The 16,715-nt window shown below is 35.1% G+C and overlaps 1 protein-coding gene and 2 long non-coding RNA genes across 6 annotated transcripts in view; all 3 read right to left on the reverse strand.

Moving 5' to 3' along the window:
• The window catches only part of LOC100578436, a 141,990-nt gene extending 129,821 nt beyond the window's left edge, over positions 1-12,169 (reverse strand). For all 4 annotated transcript variants that reach the window (XR_003304188.1, XR_410400.3, XR_410401.3 and 1 more), the window contains exons 1-2: positions 11,817-12,169; positions 11,397-11,560 (exon numbers count right to left, since the gene is read on the reverse strand). This is a non-coding gene — a long non-coding RNA (uncharacterized LOC100578436). The remainder of the gene's footprint in view (positions 1-11,396; positions 11,561-11,816) is intronic.
• Positions 12,170-12,543: 374 nt separating this feature from the next.
• On the reverse strand, positions 12,544-15,386 carry LOC102655100 (protein Cep78 homolog). Its single transcript, XM_026439113.1, has 4 exons — positions 14,014-15,386; positions 13,648-13,823; positions 13,188-13,565; positions 12,544-13,093 (listed from the first exon to the last, which is right to left on the reverse strand). Exons 1-4 carry the CDS (start codon positions 14,051-14,053, stop codon positions 12,566-12,568), a joined length of 1,122 nt encoding a protein of 373 aa, XP_026294898.1. The 5' UTR covers positions 14,054-15,386; the 3' UTR covers positions 12,544-12,565.
• A 176-nt stretch (positions 15,387-15,562) lies between these two features.
• Positions 15,563-16,421, reverse strand: LOC113218600. The gene is made up of 2 exons (XR_003304189.1): positions 16,078-16,421; positions 15,563-15,890 (listed from the first exon to the last, which is right to left on the reverse strand). It is a non-coding gene; the product is annotated as an uncharacterized LOC113218600 (long non-coding RNA).
• Positions 16,422-16,715: the final 294 nt, after the last annotated feature.

Raw genomic sequence — 16,715 nt, forward strand, 5'->3', positions numbered from 1 at the left:
TATGTATAGACCCCTCGACGATGTCCCTCGATCCTCCTCCCCTCGTCGTACATCAACCCCTCTCCGTTTTCGAACCGCAACTTTATTACCATCCGGTGATATAATCGGTACGATTAACGTCGATGCGATAATTCACCGAGTCGCGCCTTTTCTCCCTCTCTCCCAAGTGTTTCCAAGTTTCGAAGACGCTTCTCTGTTCGAAATTCTCCAGTTCGAAAGTAAGGAAGAATCTCGAGGGGGGGGAGGAGAAATTAAACTCTCGGAGGAAGAATACGACGGTGGCTGTCGTGCTAGAACTACGAGAGGAAGAACGAAACTATAAACGTTCGTACGTAGTGCGGCTAAGGGAAAGAGACGAGACTATAAGGGATATAGCCAGATATAGCGGCAGCATTCCGGTCGATGAGAGAGTAACTTCAAAATCCCTCCCCTCCATCTGCATCTCCATCTCCATCGACCACGAAACGGAAGTTTCCGTAATCCATGGACCGGTAAGTAGTCAAAGGCGGCGTGTTACGCGTGAAATATTGAGCAGCCACTCCGCGCGGAAATACCGAATGCAGATGCGTCGCCGCGTTTAATCCAGCCGCGACATCGGATCCACGAAATCGATACACCGAGCCTCGCCCCGCTTAACCGTTAACCGTTCGACGACGCTCGATTAATAAGAAACGAGCGTTACCCGCGACCGCGACAACCGCCGCAATGCTGATCAACGCACGCGATTCGGGAAGGGCCGATGGTTTAAAAGGGTCTAATCGACGAGGGTCTGTTGTTGCGCCGTATATGTGTGTGTGTGGTTATCTCGGCGCCCATTACGCACATCAACCGTCTCCTTTCCGTCGATTCTATGCCCTCGAATCACGCCAACCCTATCCAACGGTGTCGAGATCGCCTAGGAGAGAGAGAAGGAGAAACTAATAGACGAAATTAAACTTACAGCTGAAGGTATGGAATTCGAAGGCGAACGGGGTGGGATTTATATCGTTTCTCCGTGGGCCGATACCGATGTTAATAACGGTACTGCACGATTCGAAGGAAAATGGGGGAGAGAGAGAGAGAGAGGAAAAAATGGAAATGGAATTCAGTCTCGAATGGAAAGTCGAACGAGAATCGTGGCGTGCTCGTTCCTGGCGCGACGAATTAGAGGTCGGGGATCGGTGTAATCGAATGCTCTCGCGATACCGTGTTTGATTTTATGCGGTGGATTTAGCTCGGTATATGGTACGGTTCAGCTGGTTCGTGGTTTTCGGTGAGATTGGTCTTGCGCGATAGGGTGTATTTTGTTTCGCAAGTGATCCAAGTTCGTTTTTACTTTTTTTTTTTTTTCTGATAAGTAATCGAGAGAATAGAATTTATCTTTGGAGAAAGAATCGAATTAGAGCGATGGAGAACGAAGAATACTTGTAAGAGTTGGTGCGAAATTGTGGCATTCGGATACGTCTCTATTTCGAGTGAAAATATGCGTACATATGGAAAATATTACGCTGAATCTGGATCCAATTAATAGACATAATTAACAGAGAATTAATTCCTTTTCCTATCTTAATCTTATCTCTTTGATTTTGTAAAATAAAAGATCGTTTTATTCGAATCGACAAAACTCCCTTCACGCAAATGAATTTGAAAAATAATTCTACTATTTATATGGCCTGTTATCACTCTACAATCGTGTATCACAGTTCCAGATCATTCATCTCAAAGGAATGAAAAATAAATAAAGAAAAAAAAAACGAGTTTAATTCGTTCCCTTCTTTCATTTGATCTCGATCTGACGATTCCCATCCTGGCCCCGAAATTGCTTCGTGAAGCGATAAACGAGCAATAAAGCGCAAGTACAGCGTTCACCGTTTCGTTTCTTAAGCGCGGGAATATTCTATAATGGTGAAATTAGTCGCCATCTCCGGCGTTTAATTATCTCGGTGGAAACTGGCCGAAAACGGGGCGAAAGACAAACCTAATCGACGTGTACCGGACGCGAAAGTGAGGCGGCGAGAATTTTCCGGCGGCCGATTCCCAGGAGACGGGCCACGAGATCGAATGCTAATTCCTTTAGGCGCCTTGGGACCGGAAATTTGAACGGGATTAGGTCAGGCCGCCGCCGCCGCCCCCCCCCCCTCCACGAAAATGTTCCCAATGAATAACAAAAAATCGGACAATCCTGCACGAGGATTGCCTCGTACATCGATCACTCGGAACAGGATTCGATTAAGGAACTGGAACTGCCTCTCTGAATTTCTGTCTCGATCCTCGCCTCAATCGATTATTTCTTTTTGTCTTATTTCGAACCATTGCATATCCTACGATTATTATTTGAGAAAAAGAGAATCCGAGAAACTATCTATGCTATTCTTACTTTGGATTGATTATTTTTTGAGTCTATAATATTCATAGAAAATGTATAAAGTAAATGTTGAAATTTAACCCTCAATGAATTGTACGAGATACTTTATTCTAAGGAAAAATTTAAACGATAGTGAAATTCATCAAAGCTGGCATACTATGATTATTTCTCATTTGGATAAAGCCGATGTAACAAGTTTCCATTACGAAAATAGAGGGGATGAAGTTTTTCCTAAGAATAATATTTTACAAAACGATCGAGATCGATACCTTGCTTAATTTTCCACTTAATAAATTCTATCCGATAAAAACAAAAATAATTCGATAAAACACGCAGAAGATAAAAATTAACAAGGATCGTTCAACAAACATAATTTTATTATCACTCGAGAAAAATTCCCCTCTTTCATACGAATCTCGCTCAACGTATTAACCGCGTTCCCACAAGAATCCCAGCGTACAAGTGAGAATCATCCTTTCCACTTGCCCTCCCCCGAACCGCAAAAATTCTCTTAACTCAAACGCTGAATGAAACATTCATCGACAAGCAACTTCCATTAAGAAGAAAAACCATTCGTATCCGTGTAATCAAATCGTATCCCCGGGACGAAATCTTTCGCAAACCGGAAGATCCAGAATTCATCTGGACGGGTATCAATTATACCGTCTCACGTGCACGCAATTACCGTGTAATCCCGCGAGTCCTCTGTCCATCTTCGCGGCCCATCGTCTTTCCCATTTCCCATTCCAGGGGAGGAGAATGGGCGAGGGGAGGGGAACGAAACGAGAGAGGTTTCATTTGCGAGATACGGCCGCGCATATAATGATTATTCAAATCGTCGTCGGGGGATGTTAGGATTCTCAGGTATCGAGGGATCGTGTGGGAGGAGGAGGCGAGGAGAAGAAGAGGCGAACGGAGAGGAGAGAGCCTAGGAATACGGTGATCTGCGGTGTGTGATCCGAGCCATTAGGCAAAGCTTCTCTCATCCTTCTTCCACTCGCTTCCTGCCTCTCTCTCTCTCTCTCTCTCGACCCGTTTTCATCCCCCGCCATCCGAGTGTCTCGCGTTAACTGAAAAGGACGAAGCACGTGTTCCACGGGTTTTTGCAGGACGATGGAAACGTCCCGCTTTCTCGGATCTGCTAAGTCTGCCCGCGCAATCCGCAGCACGCTCCTTCCCCTCCCCCACCCATCTACTACCGTTTCTTTGCAAGGCTGGTGATGACATCACGCCCCGTTGCCCACCGAATGCCCTTTCGTTGCCCCTATGGAGATTACCTTTCCACCTGGATCCGTACTCCGGTGGAGGAGGATTTGGAATTCTTTGTAGAGAGAGAGAGAGAGAGAAAGGGAGAGGGAGAGAGTTTTTCAGGGGGAGTTCAAAGTGTTGGAGATGCTCGCAACAAGAAGGAGGATTTAAGAAGAAACTGGAAGTGGAATTTTTTTTCTTTCAAATCTTCTTCTGTACGTTCATTCAATATGTATTTATTTGACGATATTCGATTTAGCGAGGACGCGAGTTTTTTGGAGGAAGAACACCGATACTTAATTGATTATCAATTCAAAGAAACATTGATTTTATTTTAATTTTAATTTTTCCATTCTATTATCAGAAAAATTGTCCTACTTTATTCTTAAATAAATAAGTCGAAAATAAGTTAGAAGAGTTAGAAATATATTTAGAACGGTTTTTACCTCCCTTCGACTTCCGCTCCTCGTCTTATCGGAAACTGGAGGAGGACAGGTTAATTTTTTTTCCACGATCTATTTGTCAACTATTATTAACCGTCTACGAAGAGAATCGCGTCGATCAAACTTCCCGCCTTTACCTTTTCAGTAACGCGATACGCGAGACGACAAGGGATGATTTCCCTCGCCTCCTCTGTGCAAACGTGCATGCGTTTCGCTGGCAAACAACGCGCCTTTCCCTTCTCGTCCCCTTTTCCCCCTCCTCCTCTCTTTTTCAACCCCCTTACGATCTTCCTTCCCTTCCTCTTCCTTCCTGTTCAACCGGTCACGACCATCCGTGGATGATTCTATTCCATCCTTTTGTTCCGCAAACTTACCCCCCCACTCCCTCTATTTGCGTGTGCAAACGAAAGAGGAAAAAAAAAAAAAGAGAAAAAGAGCGGTTGGCCCCTAATGGATACGACGCGGCGCGTGAATATTGCTCGCGTAAATCGCCTTATCGGTCAACCAATGGCGGAAGCTTCATTATCATCCTCGCCCTGTATCGTCGCCCATTTTTCTCGTCGCCTCGCCTCTCTCCTCGCCTCATCGCCCGTGCGACATCGCGTTTGTCCCAGAAAGGGTGGGTTATCGGAAGAACGCGCCCTTCACGGGTCATCCTTCGTTATCATTAGTAATCGAGACATCGCGTTTCTTCACTTTCTTCATTTTCTCTTATGAAAGAGATATCGACAAATTAGGAGAAATTAGTCAAGGTTTAGAAGAGGGATGTAATTTAGATTTGAATATGGATAGGCGAATGGATATTTATCAAATGTGTGAATTCTGATTAGAAATAGATTAGATTTGTGAATGAATTTTTCTACGTTGAACTCGAAAACTTAGTTTAATTCGTTTGGGATGACCTTTAAGTCGAACGTTAAATTCTCGTTCGCGAGAAGTTTCAACTTTCGTCGTTAATTTCGTCCCCCGTTAAAAATTCACGATTTACTTTTATAATCGAGAAGTAGGAAACGGGGGGAAGGATATATTTCTGGAAAACGAATTTCTGTCTATCCGAGAGATCATTATCTCGTTGAAATGAAATGGCGCTGATTATATTAATACACGCGAGAGAAGGAAGGAGAGGTTCTCGTCCGTTTTTTTTTTTTTTTTTTTTTTTCGTTCGAGAAGCGTCTACATTGTCATCAAGCTAAGCTTCTTACAAGTCTGCCTTCTTATATCGGATCGTTCTCCGTTAAAACGGTTGCCTCCTTCCTTCTACCCGAGGTCCGGCAATCTTATAATCCAGTCATATCCTGCCTCAAAAAGATCTACTCCGTGAACGATGAAGATCACGGATACTTTATCGGACGAAACTTCTCAATAACATCTTTTATATGCTTTGTAATCTCGGACGGCGATATTTTGTCCTCTTTTTTCCTTTTTCTTTTTACAATTCCTTTTTCGCAAACTTGTAGACGATTATTGAATGCCAATTCTATATTAAACGCGACGATATATAATTGCATCGTACGAATACGAAACGTTTGTTCAAATTCTAAGGATATTAAAGACAAACGATTTCCAAGATAAGTTTGACGATTCACTAAAACGATTTTAACGAGACGATTTCATCTTGCTGGTATAGATATAGATGTATAGTATTTTTTTCTTTTTTTTTTTTAATATTAAATAAAAGATAAACACGATCAACGTATCTGTTTACCCGATGGTGGCACGGTCAAGAGTTTTTTTTCTTCCCCGACGAGCATGCTTCTTTATTCCAGCCAACCCTTACTCTCCCTTTCCACAACCCTCTTAACGAACCCTTTTAAGAAAAACTACCTACAATGCTTCGCCTTCATAAATACAAATCTAACCCCGTTCCCTTTCATTTCAGTTTCTTTTTCAAAACGCCTCTAAATACAAAAAATCGACACAAAGCAACAAGCGCGAGGCGAAAATCGAAACGAAGGGCACGATTAAACCAGCGGCAACAAGATATTAAAAAAAATGCCGGAAAAGAATGTAGCCAAAAGCCGACGAGAAACGTACACGACGAGAAAGGAACGGATTGGACGTACGTGAAAGTGAAAGGGGAGGAGGGAAAAAGGGAAGAAGAAAGAGACATAATTGAAACGTCAAATATACAGATTCTTCTTTGCCTCCTCGTGCTCGTATCCCTTCGACACGTATTTCCCTTCCCTACCTTTTTTTCCTCTCTCCCTTTCTCGCGCAACCCCCGAGGGGTTGAAGCGGTCGAAGAGAATTTCGGTGGGATCTGCGGCCGTGCGGGAGGGACCGCGCCTCCCCAGCGTTTCACGGCTAAATTGCCGTTTCGCGATTGGCAGCCCGTCAACGATTCGATGCTCGAACAGAGCACTGACCACTGTTATCATTATACGTACGCGCACCACCAGGATGTCTGTGGTCGCTTGGTACACGACACCGAACCGCATAAGCCGACGTACGGATTTTTGTCATCGGCTTGAACCGCCATTGCACATGATCCCCGGCCCGGAATGACGTTTCTGGTTGATTTCTGGGGGAGAGGGGGAGAGGAAGGGAGAGGGAGAGGGAGCCGCGGCAGGGGCTGGCATGGATGAAAACGTGGGAAATCGGCGAAAACGACATTGCCACCGACATTGCTGCAACAGAGCGTCGTTACATCCAGGCTTCACCTGGATCATGTTTCGACAGCGTTTCCACGTGTCGTTCGGAATGTTGGGGAGGGAGGGAGGGAGGGAGAGAGGGGTTGACGTGACGCGGTTTGTACAGCGGTAAATGGAAGGTTTCAATTCGATTCTTTGGGGCGAGTGGGAAGAATTGGAATCGTTTCGAGGTATTGTAAAGGACTCCAAGTTTTACAGAAATTTTTATCGGAGGGAATGTCGTTTTCGATAGATTATTATTAAATACGAAATTTGGTGACGCGAAGAAAAATGAATCAAAGATAGATTTCGTGGATTAATTTAGGAAATAATTCTCGAGTCGATAAAATTAATCGAAAGAAAAAAAACACGCAATCCGAAGTATTTCACGAGCAATCTTTACTACTTCCTTTAAATATATATATTCAAAGAAAGCAACCCTGTAATCAAACGATCGATTGACCCGAATCAACTCAATACTCCCCCGCTCGTAAGTTCCTTTTAAAACTATCTTCCGAAACAAGAAACGGGCCGCATTCCGCTCACGGCCCCCGTCACCCATAAACCGATTTAATCCCCTCGTACCGCGCGCGCGATTCCGACGTTAAACGTTCCACCACCTGGACGATCCCTTAACGAGTCTCTTTGCCCGTTAAACGCAATACCGCTATTACGATCGGCCGCCTTTAAAGGAGGGAAAACTCGTGCTGCCCTAAAAGATTCATGAAAACTGCGACTCGAAGAGCTCGTTCCGCCCTCTTCCCTTCCTCCCTTCCTCCCTGCGTTCTCCACCGTTCTCCACCGTTTCCGTTCGTTCTCCCGTCGAGCGAAACAGGGCGACAGGTTTCCCCGGCCGTCGCCTGTAGGCGATAAGTCAACATCTCGGAGAGGAAAATCGCGAGTGGAGGGAAAGTGCAGGGGGTGAAAGACGCAGAATTTAATAACCATAGGACGCACAGAAGGGGGAGGGGGAAGGGTGGCGTCGCGACCTGAGACATGGATGTAATCTTGGGTAAAGGTAAAGTCGTACGTTTTGGGGACCGGAGAACGCATTCCTCGCGTCGCTAACAACATGCTGTCGGCGTGCACGGCCTGTCCCCTTCGCTCCTCCTTCGTCGAAGGGAGAAGAAAGGACCGACAGGAGTTCGGAGGTTGAGCGGCGACATAATTCTAATTTTATTGCCGTGGCCCCGGATGCGACCACCCTATAGCCACCACGAACGAGACGGTGGATTTATGGGCAATTTTTCTTATTAATTTTCATAAGTTCGACACGTGAACAGGCGTCTACACAAAGCCCCCTCTCCCTTTTCTTTACACCGTGCTAGGGGAGGGGTGGCGCGCGAGCAACCGTATTTTCTCTCCACCCTCGAACCATCTTATAACCGATGGTTATATCGAGACGCGGCGCCAAACTTCGTCGTGGAACATCTTTCGCAGCCAAGTTGGAAAGAGTGAGAAGAACGAGAAGGGCGAGGAAAGAAAGTGAATTTTGCTGGGAAGAGGTATATTAAAAAATCTTAAGGAATTGAATTCAAGGGATTCGTAATTGACATGGAAGAAAATTGTGGAGAAAACGACGAGTGTTTAACGTTAAATACGCCCTATCGTTTGAAGGGTAAGCTCGGTGGAAGAAGGACGCTTCTTCGTTTCACCCTCTTTATTCGAGGGTACGATTCAATTAATTATAGGACGTTATTTATTTCGAATTATTCGGCTAATTGTAGTAAGGGTAGAAAGTTCGTTCAATCGTAACGTGATTTTGTATCGTGGAACGGTTACCGATTCGTGTAATTGATTTTTTAATGTAATACTCCCTTGTTGCTCGAAAAACGGAATGGTCGAGAGAAAACTTCTTCGATTGTTACTGCGACGATAAAAGTTTTAACGCGACTACGTCTTCTAATCGATCGAATATCAAGGGATTAATTCCTCGGATTATTTCCTAATCGATCGATCACATTGGATATTTATCAATCGTTTTTTATCTCCCGCCGTATTCCTGAGAGAGCAAAAAATTCGTCGATTCGTTCCGTTTATGAATAGAAGAAATCGCGAATCGCCTCGCCCCAGAAATTTTTCCGGCGCAACGAAGTGAAAAAGAAGCATCTACGACGTTTCGAAGTAGTAAATAATGGAGAGTGACGAAGGGATGCGAAAGATGAGCAAAGAGTGGAGAGAGGAGGGGAGAGGAGAGGGAAGAAAGAGAATAGAAAATTGGACGGTAAACTCGTGCCACCGTTTCCACGTTGGTGTGGTAAATTGAGAATAAACAGGAGGCTCTCCTCCCCCTCAAGAAAAATATTTCGTAACGGCGGAAATCGCGAGAAATTCGTCGAGAATGAATCATCTTTGAAATCGTACCGTGATCTAATCGAAACTCGACTTAATTATTAACTCGCGATTCTAAAGAATGAAATTTCATCTCTCTGCAATTATTATAAAACAAAGATTTCGCTGTTATTACGCTCGTCGTAACCACCACGATACTTTTTAATTTTCAACGTTTGCATTACATGTGCTTAAAACATAGAAAAGACTTCGATCGAACTTCATTGATCAGGAATTATATATATCTAAAAGTCTATAATTATTTTATGATAAAAGAAAGTAGGAATATTGACTTTTAAAACGAGGACAACTTATCATAATTATATAATCATTTTATATATAGTTTTTATTTATTATCAATGAGCCTGAATCGATCTAATTAGTTGAAAGATTGATAAATTTAGAAAAATAATTTAGAAAATATATAATATGTATCTTTATATAATGCGAAAAGAAAATTTAAAAATATGTAATTAATAACAAAAGTTAATACACTTTTATAATTTCGCGCGAATAACTGTAATATCAACGGTCAATTCAATTTATAGTTGTGAAGATAAAGATGTTTTTTATCCGTTGAAACCCGACGATATTTTCGAGTGAAATAATTTTATTTAGTCTTTTGCAATTTATAAAATCAATATTATATAACGGATATTTTATTTATTTATCGTATTCTAATTCGTTATCTAACTTAACTTTTGCTACCTTGTCTATTTCCGTTTTCGTAATTCTTACATTTCTGTTTTACCAACACGAATAGATTCATACACGTCTCAACACTCCTACCTTATCGTCTACTTAATCTTTTTTTTTAAAAAACTATCAATTTTATTTTGCAAAAACGAAAAAAACAGTTTATTTTATTTTTCAATTAATCCGTGTGATTTATAACATCTCTACCGTATCGAACTAAAATTTGAATAATAGTGGATAAAAGAGCAACCTGTTGAATTCTAAATCGTGAGTTTTCATTTCTTTCGTTTTCCAATTTATACGATATAACAAAAAGTTAATATGAATATATATAAATTGAAAACTATAAAATCAGATTTATCATTTTACATTATTCATGTTATTTAAAAATATTTGTAAATATTTGTAATTTAAAATTACAAATATCAATTCATTTATATATCAATTAATCAATAAAAAGAGATCGTGAATGCTATAGAAGATAAAAGTTTTAAAATTTGTGCAATTTTTTCTAATTTCTCGAATAAACTTCGAGACTTAAAATACTTTTGAAGACAAAATTTCTCGAAAAATTGAACATGGTCGTGGAAAGTCAAAGATCGCATCGTTCACGCGCAATTTATTCAAATTTGGATTCGATCGCACTTCAACTCGAATTCCGACAATGAACGAGATAGAAAACGCGGCCACGAAAAAGTATCTTGTTCGCCTATTCAATCTCTCGGTACTTTTCATAAAACGTCTTAGAATCGAGAAAAAAATCTTTCTAGAAACTTAGAAAAATCTTCGAATGGAATTGAAGATTGAATCGAAAAAAATATATCTTATAGTATGTTCGTATATATGATTTAGTAAATATTAAATACAATCATAAAAAAAAAAAGAAAAAAATATATTTATTAAGCTGAAATGAAATATTGGAATTATGGATATAATAATAAAAATAAAAAAAAATACAATATAATGTTGATAGAGTTAAAAATTACATGAAAATATAATAAATAATAATAATAAATATAATAAATAAATAAAATAAGAATAATAAATTAAGAATTTTAATATAAGAGAAAATATATCTATTTTTTGCAAATTAAATTAAACAATTAAGATAAGAATTCCTAAATTGAATTAAATCGATCATTATTCAATTATTTGATTTTAAAATTTCTTTCATAGCAATAAATTTTATTGCAGTTTTATTATATTTTTTATTATAAATAATAAAATATTATTATAATATTATTATATATTATATTATAAAATCAATATAAAATTATTAAATAATTACTAATAAAGTGTATGAAATTATTTCTAAAATTAATAATATTAATAAATTATTTATAGAATTATTAAAAATTATATTTAAATATTTAAAATTGAAATTTTTCATTTGTATTCTATCGACAGTTATCTAAATTATCAACTGTATATATACAGCGCGGCGCGCTCGACCTCAGTTCGATCGATACTGTTATACCGTGCGGTCGTGTCGAAAATACGCTCGTTCGATTTCATATATAATTTAAAATTATTCATGTATTTTGCGTGCAACAGTAACATATTTTGTTTCACGATTGTTTAAAATACGCACAATTTATTCACGAGTACGCATGTTTTATTCGCGAATCTTTAAAGTTCATGTTTTATTTGGAAAAAAAGCAATCCTATATATATTTTGTTAAATTAAATATTTTGTACACTTACCTTGTCGATGCGAAGCTTTTTCACAATTCTAGCGGTTACAAGTTTTTTGCACTGTGACGTCATCGCACAAATACAAATATGGGAGGGGATATATTCGAGAGTTTAGCAACAGATCGGGACACGTTGAAACACATCGAGCATGGAACGAGTGAAAACATCAATTCCTTGAAAAAGTATATATAAAAAACATTTGTAAGTTTGAATAAAATAAAATAAATAATATATAAACTGAATGCATAAATATATACGTTTAGAAAAGAAATATATATAAGTTAAATAATTTAATTTTAGAAATAAAATTAGACGTCAAAAATCACAAATAATTTATAATTTTTTACACGATAACTATACAACGATTCTAGTATAAATTCTAAATATTTCAATAGAAAGGAAAAGAAAGGAAAAAATAGTATTACATACCTGTTTCAGATGTATACTTCAGATGTATACCGGCAAATTTAACACTCGAATAATTGATCAACAAAAAAGTAAAAAAACTTCAAAAGAACTGTTTAATAGTAACGTCTTGCGAATAAATAACGTATTAGTTAAACAAAATTTATAAATTGTAGCACAAATATCGTTTATATTTGATACGAACTGACGCGTGCTATTACGATTGAGTTTCGATACCAGACTGACGCCATATGCCATAGATTCATATTAGTAGTTTTCTGATTGGCTAAGATGACATGACTTTTTTTTCATCCAGGCGCGCGAAAAATTTAAATATTTAAAACTTCTGGAATTATAAGAAGGATTAAATAGAAAAAATATTTAATTCTTTAGTTTTTTTTTTTTGATAGAATGTAAATATACATATATGATTAACTATTTCATTTATTTAATATGATCATATGAAAAATTATTTTAAATTTTAAATTATTTTAAAACAAAAATTATATTACTTCTCTATAAATATCATCGAAAATTTTTATTCATATTTCTAATATTATATTTCCCTATTTCTAAATTTCTTCTCTATTTCTAAAATAAAAAATAGAAAAAAATATAAATTCTTTCTATTATTTATTCTTATAAGTATATTTACAAGTCTAATTTTAAAATTGAAATATTTTTTATTAAAATATACATCAATATAAAATTCGTATCTTATTTACATTATACATCTAGAAAAATTATTAAATAAAATTCACGGTATTATATTTTCAATGGGAAATAAAATAAGGTTTCCACTGCGAACAATTCAAAACACAGTTTTCCATTTGTTCTGCCAACGGTGATGACCACAATGGTTCTACAGTTTCTAAATCAATTTCCTCGTTTACAGATACATTTTGCTTTAACATCGAAAATGATTCCAATTTTTCGAAAATATATTTAAAACCCGTCAATAATTGACTTTCATTACATGCTTTAGAGGAAATACAATTTAGCATAAAAACTTTACTTTTTAGATCATTTAATCGAAATGATATTCTTTGCAATTCATTCTCTATTTTCGATCTTTGCTGTACTTCTGAATTCAATAATGCTTTATTGCTTGAAAGTTCCTCTTTTAATTTAGAATTAGACTCAATTAAATTTAATAATTGTAATTCCAAATCATTAATTTTTTTTCTTCTATAATAATCTTCTTTTGTAATTCCTTTCGCCTGTTTTTCTTGAATAAATCTCTCAAACCTTTGAGTCTTTTTCCAATAATGTTTTTGTAATGAAGATTTCCTAGGCCGTTCCTAAAAAAATTAGTACATTTTCAAAATAGTAGATACATATAAATTTTTTTTACTTCATTTAAATTATAAAGAAATGAAAAAATAAAAAACTTACTATTCGATTTTGCGAATATTTTCTATGTCTTTTTGTAAATTTAATAATTTCATTCTTTATATTTTTTCTCCAATTTAAACAGAATTGTTTATTCAATACACCTTTTTCAGACATTTCTTGTCTTTTCTTCAATATACTCAACATTATTTGAAGAGTATTAATAGGTATATGATTTTTGGTTAGATCTAATCTTACAATTCTATTATTTGATTGCAATAGTCGAATCATCATTTCTGCTCCCAATTTACTAATCCCACAGCGTTTCAAACTTAATGTTTTCAACCAAACATCATTTTTTAATGCATAAATTAACTGTTTCAGACCAGTATCTTCAATTTTTGGATTCTGATTTAAGATCAATGTGTGTAATCCTTGTAGCTGAAGAAACATTCAACAATTTAATACAACTTTTATTTTTAACAATAAAATTTATATAATAACCAATGGAATTAATCCTTACCTTTTCAGTATTTTCTTCAGAGGATTGTTCCCAAATATTTTGTAACAAATCAGCCTTTCTCCTTTTTAAGAACAATGATAGACTCATAGCACTTCTACTTGATAGTTTACAAGATGATAAATTTAAAACAGAGAGCTTTGGATTGTTTTTCAAGCAGTTCAATAACAGGTCACAACCTAGAGCAGGAAAGAGAAAAAAGAAAAGAAAAACAATAATTAAAAATATTACATAAGGGATGAATAAATAGTGCAAAAGAGATTCGAAAAAAATGAGAATGTAATTTTGTTTGAAAATATTATTATTGGAATAATATTAAATTAAAGAAAAATAATAAAATAAGAATAAACATTAGAAAATAATACTAACCGACGTCTCCTATGTAACATTTCTTTAGAGATAAACACATCAGCTTTTCATTGGTCTTCAAACCGGAACACAGGATATTCAGGTACTTCAACGTCAGAGGAATTCCATCAATAGTGATAGAGGTTATGGCTGGTGAATCTCTCACGCAAACGGCGATGGAATCGATGAGACAGCGCAACAGGAAATTGGTGTAGATGATTGGCCTTACTTGATTCTTTGCCTTGCATCGCCTGGACGTGACATCAAATGCCGGTCTAGGGTTTTTATATTCTTTCTGCTTTTCTTTTTTAATTTTCTCTGTCAAGTGTGACAGTCTATTATTTGGGACATTCGGGCCTTTCCTTTCGTTATCGTTCCATTCTCCTGTCTCTTCCTCTAATTCATGCAATCGTTTCCGCTCGATATTCTTCCAAATCGTTCCTCATCATTTCAATCTCTCTCTCTCCCTCTTTCTCTTTCCTTTTCCATTTTCTTCCAAGTGATGCGACCTGCAAGCTTAAACTTTCTGGGAGTAGTATCCGCAAGGAAAATACTAAAAATGATGCTAATGAGCATTAATTCATTTTTAATATATTTCTTTTTTTAAGTTCAAGGGAAATTCATGCGGATTCTATATTTCCAATAGAAATTTCTAATCATATTATATTGAGATAATTTTATATTATATTGAGATAAATTTCTTGTGTTTAATATTTTAATTATACAGAAATTGAATAATAAATTTCAAGAAATTGAGGAAAGAAACAACAAGAATTTAAAATTGAAAAAGTTAAGAATAACTGCAGAAAAAAGTGACGTTGAGGATTGAAATAAAACTTGGAAGTTTAAGCTTGGGAATGCAACAAAATCAAACACTCCTTTTAACAAGTACTTTAATTAAAGTTTTTAAAAAATATTTGGGTTTCTAAGATAATTTTTAATTTCTCATATGATAATTTCTCAATAATTTTTCTGTCTTTATATAATGTCAGTTTTATAAATATCACTATAAAAATCTGTCAGATAAAAATTGAATAATTGAATTTTCAGACATTTTTAGTTACATTAATTACCATAATTTTTCAAGTTTCTCTTCTGTATTCACTTTTTCACGTACTCGTTTACATTGGCTGCGACTGTAGATATCAATTTTCATCAGATTTCGATTCTGAGCTATACTTTTAAGTATTGGTGACCAATCTTTCAAACCAACACGATCGACACAGAATCGCAAACAACCCTTTGATAAATAAGCTTGAATGGCAGATAATGGTTTAATATTCTTTTCTTGACATAAAACCTTTTTAAGAAATACTATCTGTATTTTATCAAAAATAATTTTATTTTATAAAAATATAAATTTATTATCTTTGGACAATCAAATTATTAACTTTCTGTGGAAAAAGTTTATTTAAAATAATAAATGATTCTTATTAGGCTAGTTTAATTTTTCATTATTTTTTTTTTTTCTATTTCTATATGATTTTATTTCTTTCACTTAATTATTTAACTACATGTATTATATTATTGATATTATAATTAATATTATTTTGGAATATAGTAATTAGAATTACAAATAATAACTTAATTAACGAACCTTGTATAACCAACCAAAATGTCCATGGTTGGTTTTTTGCATTTCAGTATTATCTTGCATAATATTAAAAGCTTGACACATAATTGTTATTATTTCCTCGATTTATCATTATACAAATTTAATAAATAATATATTTGGGTACGTTATTACCCAATTCTTATAAAAAATTAATATTAAAAATCTTATTAAAAGTTCATAAAAAGAAAAAATTATTTTAAAATATATTGAACATTTGACTATTAGTTTTCTTTGTTGGCAACTTCATACCATTAAATTGAATAAAATTTACTTACATATGTTCCTGGAGAATTAAAAACTTTTTGAAAAATAGAATAATTACTTTATAATTTTAAATTAATCAATAATATTATATGCTTAAAGTATATAGCACCTTATTCAATATTATTAATTATATATTAAAATATTTTATAATTGACCTATATATGTATAATTGAAACATATATAATTGAAGATAGGAATAAACTTACTATCTTTACGATTTTTTTTCTTCTCTCTTTTTTTTCTGAAATTAAGAACTGATTTTTTCTTTTTAATATTATTTTATTTCCGAAAATGTATACTTTTATTGGATCAGTTCTATACTATCGTTTAATCATCAAGATCTGTTCATTCATTTTTAATTTATTGTTACGTTAAATATTTCTATTATAATGACCGCGTTAACTGCATCTGATATTATTATGTGTTTCTTAGAATTTAATTATTATATAGATATCCTGTGAAGTTAAAATTAATAATATACGGTTCTACAAATACTAATTATAAAAAATTTTATCAATACTCTACCTTTAATAATATGCTATAATAATATTTAATATTATTTTCATATATATAAATAATAATAATAATATTAATAATATTAAATTTTTATAAAATTTTATAGTAAGATTTAGCAACATATAATAATATTTAACGATAGATAAATTAGACTTACGTTTAAAAATAGAAGAGCAATCAGCAAAAATAAATGATTGTATAATCAATTCATTGACATTTATACATATATATATTTAAATATTTATATATTAATCATTTTTAATTTTTATGACACGTTCCTTAATATCATTATTAATGATCATTAATTACTAATCTCAGTTATTCAGAT

Source organism: Apis mellifera, linkage group LG2, assembly GCF_003254395.2.
Source record: "Apis mellifera strain DH4 linkage group LG2, Amel_HAv3.1, whole genome shotgun sequence".
NCBI classification, from domain to species: Eukaryota; Metazoa; Arthropoda; class Insecta; order Hymenoptera; family Apidae; genus Apis; species Apis mellifera.